The 12,494-nt window shown below is 35.9% G+C and overlaps 1 protein-coding gene across 4 annotated transcripts in view; it reads right to left on the bottom strand.

Annotated features, from left to right (window-relative positions):
- Window positions 1-2,662: 2,662 nt before the first annotated feature.
- The window catches only part of Ctnna2 (catenin alpha 2), a 992,415-nt gene continuing 982,583 nt past the window's right edge, over window positions 2,663-12,494 (bottom strand). For 2 of the 4 annotated variants that reach the window (XM_048787429.1, XM_048787430.1), the window contains 2 exons: window positions 6,697-6,813; window positions 2,663-3,871 (listed from right to left, as the gene is read on the bottom strand). In XM_048787429.1, coding sequence (XP_048643386.1) covers window positions 3,584-3,871; window positions 6,697-6,813 — 405 coding nt within the window. In that variant the 3' untranslated portion in view covers window positions 2,663-3,583. The remainder of the gene's footprint in view (window positions 3,872-6,696; window positions 6,814-12,494) is intronic. The other 2 variants (XM_015499866.2, XM_015499867.2) reach the window with 1 other exon arrangement.

The raw sequence follows: 12,494 nt of genomic DNA, 5'->3' as shown, positions 1-12,494 counted from the left end.
TGTCCCTGTAGCATGCTGTTTTTAAGTCCTTTGAGTATAGACCAAAGAGAGGGATAGGATAGCTGGGTCAAATGGTGATTCCATTTCCAGTTTTCCAAGGAATCGCCATACTGCTTTCCATATTGGCTGCATCAATTTTCAGTCCCAACAGCAATTTATGAGTGTACCTTTCCCCCCACATCCTCGCCAACACTTATTGTTGTTTGTCTTCATAATAGCTGCCATTCTGACTGGAGTGAGATGATATCTTAGTGTAGATTTGATTTGCATTTCTCTAATTGCTAGAGATGATGAACATTTTTTCATATATTTGTTGATTGTGTATCCTCTTCTGAGAAGTGTCTGTTCAGCTCCTTGGCCCATTTGTTAATTGGGTTATTAGTTTGTTTGTTTGTTGGTTTGTTTTTGGTGCTTAGCTTTTTGAGTTAACTTTATATACCCTAGAGATTAGTGCTCTATCTGATGTGTGAGGGGTAAAAATTTGCTCCCAGGATGTAGGCTCTCTATTCACCTCATAGATTGTTTCTTTTGCTGAGAAGAAACTTTTTAGTTTGATTCCATCTCATTTATTGATTCTTGTGCTATAGGAGTCTTATTATGGAAGTTGGGGCCTACTTTTCTTCTATTAGACATAGAGTCTCTGGTTTAATTCCTAGGTCCTTGATCCACTTTGAGTTGAGTTTTATGCATGGTGAGAGATATACACAATGGAATGTTACTCAGAAATAAAAGAGAATAAAATCATGGCATTTGCAGGTAAATGGATGGCATTGGAAAAGATAATGCTAAGTGAAGTTAGCCAATCCCCCCAAAACCAAATGCCCAATGTTTTTTGATATAAGGAGGCTGATTCATTGTGGGGTGGGGAGGTGGAGCATGGGAGGAATAGAAGAATTCTAGATAGGACAGAGGGGTGGGAATTAAACCAGAGGGGAAGGGAGAGGACAGGGGTTAGCAAGGATGGTGAAATGTGATGGACATCATTATCCAAAGTACATGTATGAAGACACGAATTGGTGTCAACCTTCTTTATATACAACCAGAGATATGAAAAACTGTGGTATATATGTGTAATAAGAATTCAAATGCAAAAAAATAACCCCAAAGTACATGTATAAAGACATGAATTGGCTTGAACATACTTTATATACAAAGATATGAAAAACTGTACTCTATATGAATAATAAGAATTATAATACATTCCACTATCATGTATTTAAAAAATAAAATCAATAGAAAAAGAAAAAAAAGAATTGTAATGCATTACGCTGTCATTTATTTTTAAAAAATTCAATGAAAAATTTAAAAAAAAAGAAAAATAAAGCTTAAGACCTTAAAAACTGAAAGAAATTTATCCAACTGTGATAACATTTGTGTTAATTGAGATATAACAGAACAATGAACTTCCAGTGTTTACTCTGTGCCAGGCAATGATTAAGATAAACATTTTATGAAAATTTACTCATATGTACTTTAAAACTCATGGTATATACTGTTAAAAAGCACATGCTGGAGTAGGAACTTGAAGACAGAGAAGACAGAATACCTGGATTAAAGCCCAGGACAATGGCCCAGTGCCCATAAACCTATATACTGTCATCAATAGGGCCTTGGGGGACATCTTTCTTCTTCAACTTCTAGTTATTTTCCTACATTATGTTGTGATTCAAAAGAATTATGTTAATAAAATACATTTTGCCCCCCCCCCCAAAAAAAATGATTCTATATTCAAAGTCAGGTGGCTCCTCCATAAAAACCACCTCCCCATCTTAATGTAGGTTGCAGTAGTGATAGGCAGTAGTTTAAACAGACCATTTCCAAAGGAGATTTTGGACTAAGCTCTTCCCTTTCTTTTTTTCCAAAAAATATCTTTATTTTTATGTGATGCTGAGGATGGAACCCAGTACCTCACACATGCAAAGCACGTACTCTACCACTGAGCTACAGTCCCAGCCCCAAGCTCCTCCCTCCTTTCCAGAACTAGCCTGCTCCTTCTCTGTGAGATCTTGCACACAGGCTAACGTAAGGTTAGGCGTCCTTGATTTCCCCATGTATTATCACATTGATAAGAAAATGCATGTGTATTTTACCAGGAACCTTCTGGAGACAGATAATATTGGATAACTTGTAGGAATCATTCTAATGAGGAGTTCCAGTTACTCAAGAGAATAATTGGGTGCTTTCCCCCACACTTTTCAGTCTATAGCTGAAAAATAACACATGCCCTCTTAGTTATAGGATAGAGGCTCTGTTTTCCCAATTGAGAGAAAAAAAATTCTAAGTGAATAAAATTTTGAAATTAATGGGCTTCTCTTTTTTAAAAACTGGATTATCATTCTCTCTGAGAACATATTAAGTTTTTCAATTTTAGCCCAGGGCCAAGCATGGCCCAGAAAAGTCTTAATATAAGAATTTCTTATTTTAAATTCCATTTGAAATTGAATGAAAAACAAATGGGAAAACAAACCACAAAGTAAAACAAAAGAAATTTTTTAGACTTTAAAAATGACCGAATGATTTATATTTCACCTATTTTACCTCTAGTATGTAAAAGCAAACCAAAACAAAAAGCATTTAAAATCCATTTTTTAAGGATTCTCTAAATCTTTTATTAAGTACACATTTAACAAAAAAAAAAAAAAAAGAAGACATTCTTCGGATATCAAGATTAAATGTGTTTATTTTGAGTTAGTGAATACAATGGTATATTAGATACCAGCACTCCAAGCTACACCTATGCATTTGCCTCTAAACCTTCACACACTGTCAGTTTTTATTCCTCTAACATTCCACCACTGGGCCTTCTATTTCTAGCAAAATCATAGTTCGTATTTTAAAAAAGAAAGAAAGAAAGAAAGATCAGTCACCATATTGTGCTTCCAGTGCCCCCAGAAGGATTTTAATTATCTCAAATAAATGTTTATCATTTTTAGTAAAGGGGAAAAAATGATAACATGAGCACTAGTAATGGCACTATCAGAAGAGAAAGAACAGAATACAGATTAAAAGAAACATTTTAGGCTGGACTAGTTTCTCCTCAGTTAAAAAATCCACATAAGATCATGGGTATGACGTCAAAGTTCAATTGTTCAATTTTGTGGGCCACACACTTAAGCGTATTGGCTAGTACATGTTTGCACTGAAACAGAAGCAATACAAGTTTTATGTTCTACCATTACACTTCCAGGTTTTTCACTTATGAATATACCTGCCAACCTAATGATTCTTGCATGCATTAGAGTTTGCTTTTGTAGAGTTAAGTTTATTTTTTCCCCATCCCTCCCACTCCCGTAAACATTGCAATGCGAACTCTTTGCCCAACTTTTAAGAGAATGTTACAAAGGACAGCTCTGTGCCACCTCAGGACAGGAATTCCCCTGTCCCCTCCTCCCCGGGCTGCAGATGGATCAGTAGTATTGATCACATCTCATCTTACATGCAAACAGACACTGCTCTCTTAATTTCCCCATGCCAGAGGCATACGAGTTGGCAGGTATGCATACAAAAATGGAATTAAAATGAAAAAGAAAGGAAAAACAAAACTAAAAAGAAAGGAAAATCTTTCTTGTTAAAGCCAATCATCCTAGAAGGAATCCATTGCTTTGAATTCACTTAAAGCCTGCACAGGTGAAATATGTTTCTTTTGAGAACCTCTCCTAACCCGAGTCTGGAATTCTTCAGGCTTTTCTCTCTTCACAAGGGGCTTCTTCTCTGGAGCCTTCATCTTCCAAGATACAACTGGTGAGTTGACAGCTGCGGTCCCATAGACCTTCTGGTATTTGGTTGAGGCCACATAGGATGCTTTGACCGTGAGGACAACAGCATTCATCAGGTTTTTAGCTGCCTGGATAAGCGACGTAGCACTGTCCAGCTAGAGTAGGAAAAGAATAAGACAGACCTCGGTTAATCGAGGCCCCCAGTTCACAAGAAGGTGGTGCAGTTTCACAAAACAATGTTTTGCTTGTTCAAGCAAACGGTATTGCCGAAAATAAGCAAATTCTTACAAGAGAAAATGAACAGCCTATAAATCAGCCACCTGTCTTCTCCTATATCTGATCTCAAAGTAAACAAACATAAAAAAGTTTCCCTATGATACCTAACTTTCTAAAATCTCAATACCGCTAAAGACAAACCCTTCTTTTTAGCATATACAAATTCTAAAGTAACATAAGTTGTTCCAAAGAGCAATATATTATTATTAGGCTCATTAGTAATAGTGACAGTTACCCAATATTTGAAAAGCATTTGCTAGGCACTGAGGAATAAAAAGTCATAAAGGGTTACATTTCAATGATATGACCCTACTTCTGTATCTTCCTACCTAGCTATGACTATTTCTACATCCTGAGCTTGGGTTTGGTGAGGATGAAAGGAGCTAAAGCACAGGAAGAATCCCAGAGTGGTTTGGCTTTTTTAAAATTGAGCTTGTGGTATCCATTTAACTATTTCTAGGTCATGAAAATATCTCCTATAATAATATCAATAATTATGTCAGAATCTTATAGGTTTAGCCAGCATTCAGCAAGATCCCCATATTCCCCACGTTAATACGTGCCAAACACTGTTCCCAGAATTTTTTAAGTATTTCCCTATTTAACTTTCACAAAAACTCTATGAAGAAGAAGGTATTATCATCGTTGCTTTTTTTTTTCCAATGAGATTGTCCAGTAACTTGCAGAAGTTTACATAGCTTAAGTAGCAAAGTACTTGAAGACTATACTACTAGTCCACACTGTCACTATACTGAGTTGGAGAGATTTTTAAAATTCTATGAGAGCCAGGCTTGATGGCACACACCTTTAATCCCAGAGATTTGGGAGGCTAAGACAGGGGGGAATGCAAATTCAAAGCCAGCCTCAGCAACTTAACAAGGCCTTAAGCAACTTAGCAAGACCCTGTCTCAAAAATCAAGAAGTCTGGGGATGTAGCTCAGTGGTAAACCACCCCTGGGTTCAGTTCCCATAATAAAGAAAGAAAGAAAGAAGCAAGCAAGCGATGACAAGTCCCAATTTGCAAATAAGTTTAGAGACCCAACACCAGACCAGGGATGTTTAGATTCCTTCTTTCCTACACTTTACTAGTTAGAGTGCTACATAGTGTGTATCAGGCCATTCAGTGTCTGTCTGATGCTTCTTTCAGTCTCACTGCCTGAACCAGACATTTTTCAAACTCCCTTTCTTCCAGGATCTAGTGAAAGAAAAGGTAGACTGCAAGTCTTACTCCAACCTCATTTGATCATTCATCAAACTTCTTGTAATATCAAATAAGGAAAGGTATCCTTTAGAGTTAAAAAAAAAATGCTTGCTATATAACCTGTAAGTCATGGGCTATAAGTGCATTAAAGAATGGGAAAATGAGGCACAGAACCTTCTGAGGGCTGGGTGATTAGTAATGTTTAAGCTGAGAGGCACTAAACCCTGTGGCTCCCCCACTGATGTGACTGACATTCACTTTAACTTCCTATAATTTCTTGTGAGAAAAAAATGTGTTCCATGCAGTGACTGGGGTCAAAAGAAGTTGAATCCAACGCCACTCTGGCTTTTCTTTGTTCCATTTTCTTTATTTAAGCTTTTTTAAGAAAAAAAAAAAAGTTGAACTGGGTTAAAAATATTATGGTAATCAAATGAGCTCAATTCTTCCAGCACCAAAAATATTCATAGAGTCTGATCACTGGGAAAATAATGGAAGATGCTTTGTCCATATGAACCCCTTGTAATACCAAAGAAGGAATGCTTTATGATTAAAAAAATTAAAGGTCAGTACTATATTGACCCTACATAATATAGAGAAGCAAAGATACTTCCAGAACCATAATTCACTGACATATAATTGACTCCTTTAACCAAATGCTTACAGACCATTGTACAAGGTGCACATATACCCAAATAACTTTTTAACCCATGATGTTTCATTTATACAGCCCAATTTTCGAGAGTTAGCTTAAAAAGCAAATCCTAGATTATTCATGTTAACAGGAGAGGCCAAACATGGATTTAGTGCAGTGGTTCTCAAGGGAGAGCACTAAGCCAGCAACATCAGTATCGCCTGGGAACTGGTAGAATTTTTCAGGCCCAATCCAAAGCTTGCTGAATCAAAGACTTACATCTTTGTTTTAACTAGCCATCCAGGGGATTCTGATACATGCCAAAGTTTGAAAACCACTGGATTAATGAAACCCAAAGACAATCTGAAGGCTTATTTTATCCAATGATTTTAGGACTTCCACCATTTATTTACTAGCTTGTAACATCAGAGCTAGTTATCTGACTGAATTTCACTGTTTCATCTTTCTCATTCAACCGTCAGGTAGAAGAATAAATAATGAAGGGCAAAGATGAGACAGCAAAATGTTGGGACAATCAGGAGCACGTCAGTCATGAATGTGGTAAAAGCAACAACAGAACCCCACTCTACCCCTCGATACCTCTCTGGTCCAAATGATAGTTTCCGGAAAGTCTGTCAGGTTTCAAAAAGGAGTAACATTCATTCATAAAGTTAGTCCAATCTATTCTGTGCTATGGGTAAAGAGGGTAAAATGATATGTCAGAGATAGTTTGGTTGATTTATTTTGTGGTAATTGAATTAGTAGAAATAGAATAGGACAAGATATGTCTATTATATTATTAAATGATTCTGGAGAGTGAGTCTTGGGAGAATTGAGCAAGAGAAGGATACAAGTAATCTGGAGATTTTTACCACAGATTCCATTTTCAGATAGATGGTGTCTAATTCTGCAGCAAAAAAATCAGAGCCTGTCTCTTCTCCAGAACCCATGTGCTCTCCCAGCCTGATGCAGGAATCCTGTGAATAAACCTAATACATGGGTTGAGAGTGAGATAGCTCTCCACTATAAAGCCAGTGACTTCATTCAAGCTGCCTGCTAATGCAGATCTTGAGTTTGGGGAAAGGTAAAATGAGGAGGTGAGGGAACCCGGCCAACTAGAACAAAATTACACAGACAATATGATCAGTCTAAGATTATTAATACAAAATGTGACATTTTAAAATGGTGAATTCCAAAAACATAAACTTTACCCTTTGCTACTATACTCACTTTTGTAATTTAGGTAACTTTAAAGCATAATGAGTTATTTTATTTTTAAAATGGTTTTCTTTATGTTTGTCCAAAATGGTAATAAGACCTGGTTTTCAATTGGTTTAGTTTTTACTAAACTTCACTTCCCCAAACGAGACATGAGAAAGAGCAAGGTTATATGGCAAAAAATTTTCATACAAGGTTTAGGAACCCCTGTTTATCATAATTGCATTCTATTTGGTAATTTAGACTATAATAGTGGCATTTTCAAACAAGATATGCAAATGAAGTTTTAATAATAACAAAAATTGAGCACCTACTAGGTGCCTTAATTCTTTGAATTAAATTTTGCAATTAAATTTTCCAAATCCTTAAAGTAGGTATTATTACCCTCATTTTATAGGTGAAGAAATTGAAGCTTCTGTAATGTTAACTTGCTCCTTTAGTAATATATAGTTGGAATTAGGACAAAAACACACCTCTCCCCAAAGCTCAGCATCTGAACCTACTATATAGCATTACTCCTTCAAAATATTATTTAATTTCTGGGCTGTTATTTTTCAGTTACTATCTATAATTCAAAACAAACCTGCTTCTATTTACCCTTGCCCACCTGGAAAACGGTCCTTAAACCTATCAACATCCTGTTAATCCCATGACTTAATTTCATGAGTATCTCTATCTCACCTGGTCTGAATTTTTCAATCCCATGATTCAGATCCTAAATACTCTTTGCCTAGACCTCTGGTCTTGAGTTTGTCCCAACCCAGTGTTTAATCCTTCCTAGTCCCTCTTGGCATCCTCAGGACAATGGAGCCCAAATTTTTACCTCTACTAATTTCTCTTATACTTGCCCAGTTTCTGAGAAGCATATTTATTACCCAGCTCTAACCATCTGTTCTGTTAGGCTGGGCTTTGCTACTCTAATTAATGCTCTAAGCCTATATCTGGGCTTGCCTTGCTAGCTTTAAAATGGCCTCCAAAGGCAACCACAGCTCAGTTCTTCGTCAAGCCAGCCTACATTACATAGATGTCTGTTTTTGCTGAAAAGACCTGTCAATCTTTTCCTGTTTAGGAGGATATTTCAATTTCTTTGATGACTGCATTAAGTTCCTATATCTAGTCTAAAAGAAACTGTTCATTTTCAGCTCATTTTAAAAACAAGAGCCTACAATTAGCAAATGAGTTCATGTACTTGTCTCTGGACCAACTCCTCAAGTTTTCTTTCTTTCATTCAACCTCAAAAACACCCTTGGGGGGGGCGGGCTGGGGATATAGCTCATTTGGTAGAGTGCTTGCCTCATATGCAAGCACTCATATGCCTCATACGCAAGGGTTCAATCCCCAGAACCATAAATAAATAAATAAATAAATAAATAAATAAATGAAACACCCTTGGGATTGGTAATAGTATGATCCCAGTTGGGACTTACAGGACTCATGGTTTGCTCAAGGTCACACTGCAATAAGCCAACATTTAAATTCAGAAAGCCTATCCAGAACCCATGCTCTAACAGTTACATCACACAGCTTCCAAAAAGCATGCTTTGAAGGAGAATCCTCTATCCAAACATCTTTTGTGCTGTGCTAGCCTAACTGTGCCTTTTCCATCCCATAGGTGTCTGCTGTCCCTTGCCATAGAAATTAGAATTCTCTTAATTCTGTCACTATTCTTTTAAAATATCAAAGTACTATTTTTAAAAAGGCAACAGATGTTTCCTCACATCTTGTTCTATTACAGTCCATGAAAAGCAAATAAGGGTGAGAGAGCTGTTTCTTTAAGGCATTTTCTGTATTTTTTTCTTACCTCTATTCTCACTCTTCTTAACCCAATTCAACTTCTAATACAAAGTCAGATTTCTCTTTTCCACATCATTCTTTCTTTCTTTTTTTTTTTTAATGAATGGAAAGACTAGAAGGAAGAACTTTCTGAACTCTGGCTTTTCTTGTCATTTAATCAATACTTATGTTGCCTAATTCCTTTATCACTTCAAAGCTGAAGACCACCAAATGTGTTTGAAATGACTGTCTTGACACTTGCATAATCATCTGGATATTCCTGAAAACTCATGTCATAGGTTACATGTTATTTCCTTAAAGGTGGACTTACATTGCAACAGAAACAGAATATGAGTGAATAGCTTAATCATAATCTTTCAGAAGTGCAAACACATCTCTTGAAACGCTGAATTCTCATTAGCCCCTTTTCATTCAGCCTACCCCTTTGTCTTTCTACCTCGACATTTCTCCATCTCCAAGTATTTCTTCAGACACCTACTTAATCTCTATTTTGTGCCATCCACTGCTCGTAAGTGCTGGGTATACACACATAAATCCATACAGGTGCAGAACTATAAGAGCTCACAGTGCAAAGACGAAAGAAGTCATGTAAACTAAAAAGTATAACACTCTGCAATAAGTTTTGTAATATGATGTGAGGTGTCCAAGAACAAAAGAAACAGTAAATCTATTCTGATTCAGGTAGGGATAGGACAGGGGAAATGAGCTTCATAGTGGGCATGCTATCTAGACTCTGTTTTTATAAAGAGAGATATCTACTTATCAGAGAGAACATTGACCTTTGCTTTTTTGGGGGGGTAGGGGGAAGAGAGAGCTAATAAAATTTTAAAGAAATATTAAGTCCACTTTCCCTCCCTAGGTAAAAATCTAAAAAATAAATTTACTGAAACTATTATTATATAAGACTCTCAAGATAAAAATCAATATCCTTTTAATAATCTAAGACATGACAACATCAAGAAATAACTTATTTGAAAAGAAAGTAGCCTTGACTATCTATGGAGTAGCTAAGCAATTAAGAATTCTTTATCCTTTATGATAATGGGGAACACTTCCTGGGCAAATCAGCAACTCATAGATTTAGCAGTTTAGACTTAACAGTTTGATTCATTTTTTTTTAAAAAAAGCACAATAGCCAAAACAAACTAGCAAGGTCAAAAAATGCAAAACTAATGTGAAAGGGTAGAGCACACACTGAATTAACTGAATCTAACACAGTAAATGTCTTAAGATGTTAGTTTGTAAAGGCCAGGCTCACCATTTCAGAAGAGAATTAGAACTACACTGTGCATTCTGTATTTATCTATTTATGTACACATGTAGAGACGGGTCCATTTTCAAATTGTATATCTTCTCAAAAAAAAAAAAAAAAAAAAAAAAAAAAAAAANAATTGTATATCTTCTCAAAAAAAAAAAAAAAAAGAAACTGATTGTTTGCTTCCAAAAATTAATGAAACATAAATGACAGTTCATGGAAATCCAAAGTAAAATCAATCTATTACTAGATTTAAAATAATGTAAATATCATGGGACTACAGGCTAAATTAAACAGAATAAGCCAAATCCAAATGAAAGGTGTTTGTGAAATATAAATACTAAGGAAATATGCCTTGATCACTTCAAAATGCATAGAAATTCCTGGGTCAGGGATTTTTGTTTTCATTATCTCAAGTCACTGCTTGTAGCACTGTATATGAGAATGCTAAAACAGTTCCCCCAATATGGGTAAACTCCCTATTAGCCACTTTGCAACATCTTTAATGGGAATGACAATGGTTTTAATATATTAAGAACAAGAAGTATTTTAATGGGGCTATCCTACACATTTCAGGGAAGGAAGTTGTGATGAAAGAATTGACAATAAACTGAAAGCAAACACCATGAGAAAACTGGAATCTTTCCAATGGAGCTGGCCATTTATTTATATTTAAACTATCATTTCCCCAAAAGCAGTCACAAATTGCTTGTGGGGGGGGGGAGAGATTTTGCTACAAGTCAGCTTTGCTGTTAATGAATGGAAGGCTAGAAACCTAGAGCACTGGAGCCTATTATCCGCCAAGAGGAACATTTCATGTTTAAAAAAATCCATGAGACTTTGAAGAGGTATTTGATCTCCTTAGAAACTGTGATACATTTGAAATACCTTGAAATATCTGCCTACTTTTTTCCAGAGTCTATATCAATAACACTTTTTAAAAACTCTACCATGTCCTGGGCAATAAATAACTCAAGCAAACAAAGACATGGTGAAAAGGTCTAGCCTAATCGTATCTTTCTCCACTTAAGTCGTCTCAAGATGTTTATACACTCGCAAAAAAAAAAAAAAAATGACATTTCTTTTATAGCAAGCCCTCATTTCAGAGCCCTGCTCCAGTCATTCTTCCTCCTCAAATATCAACAATGAAGTAAGCTACCAAAGCTTGCTTCCTTCCTCTTAAGACAGGGACAGTGGCGAACACAGGGCAGCAATTTACCACTCACCCTTATAGTGTCCATGGCAGATACTATTAATCAATCATGGCACTTGGCTCTCTTAGAATCCGCTAAGTGGCACAGGAAAGGAAACATACTTACCTCTCTCCTCCAAGAGGTTACATTTTGACAGAATTGTCAGATTCAAACTTGATATAGTTTATAGCACAGATACATCATCCATTGTACTTTATGTTTACATTGTTTAATACTTTTTGTTTTTATTATACTATTTATCAGGATGTCGACAAATATTTCTAGCTAAACAACACTGCATTAACTCTTTTGCTCTCACAACTAATTTTGTGGGATAGATTGTGCATTTTTGATTTGACCATATAATGTGTTGGCGATTCATGAAATCATTAGTGAGAGGATCTAATCATTAAGTGCAAAGCATTTTAATGGATGATCTAAAAATTGGGCATTAAAAATTAACTGCATACATTAACAAGTATAATATCTGAGGTAAAAATGACCATCACAGCTTTGATATACTTATTATTAGAAAAATGCATTAAAACAATTAATATCACAGCATATAACTGTGATATCTAACATACTGATATCTAACTGATCTGATATCTAATGTATCTGAAAAGTTACTGAATCCTAAGGGCATTCCTATTTGATTACTTGGGTCTTGAAAATTAAGTATTTTACAGTTTTAAGGAGTAGATCATGATATAAAGGAGAGGTCTGTTATTTTTCTGCAGGGCTTCTTTGAGTGGTGCCAGAGAGGCAGCTGGTGGAAGGCCAATTGTTAGGAAATCTGTACGTAAAGGCTCAAGATTAAATTGGCAAAGACCTTAGCAGAAAGGCACTGCAATCTCAGGCTAAGAAAAAAATCCCCAGGGTCTTGCTGAGAAATTTACCAATTGGTTCTCAGGTAACTTTCTCAACTGGACATACTTGTGTCTTCCTTTTCAATTCATTTAGGTAGACAGCAGCACTTCATAGTCGGCCAGTCCACTGATTAACTATCTTCATTTGCATTTTTTCAATTATAAGTAAGTAAACCTTGGGGACTCCCATGAAGGCTTAATTACAGTCAACAAATTTCCTAAATATGGCTGAGAGCCATGTTTCCCTACTATTAAAAGCTAAACAGTTTTTGCTGAACCCCAAACTAGACATTTTTTGCTAAACTTGGGATCTCAAAGAGATGTAGGAGTATTGAGGTAGG

This window comes from Marmota marmota, unplaced genomic scaffold (genome assembly GCF_001458135.2).
Source record: "Marmota marmota marmota unplaced genomic scaffold, marMar, whole genome shotgun sequence".
Lineage (NCBI taxonomy): Eukaryota > Metazoa > Chordata > Mammalia > Rodentia > Sciuridae > Marmota > Marmota marmota.
This window is presented reverse-complemented; position numbering and strand designations above follow the sequence as displayed.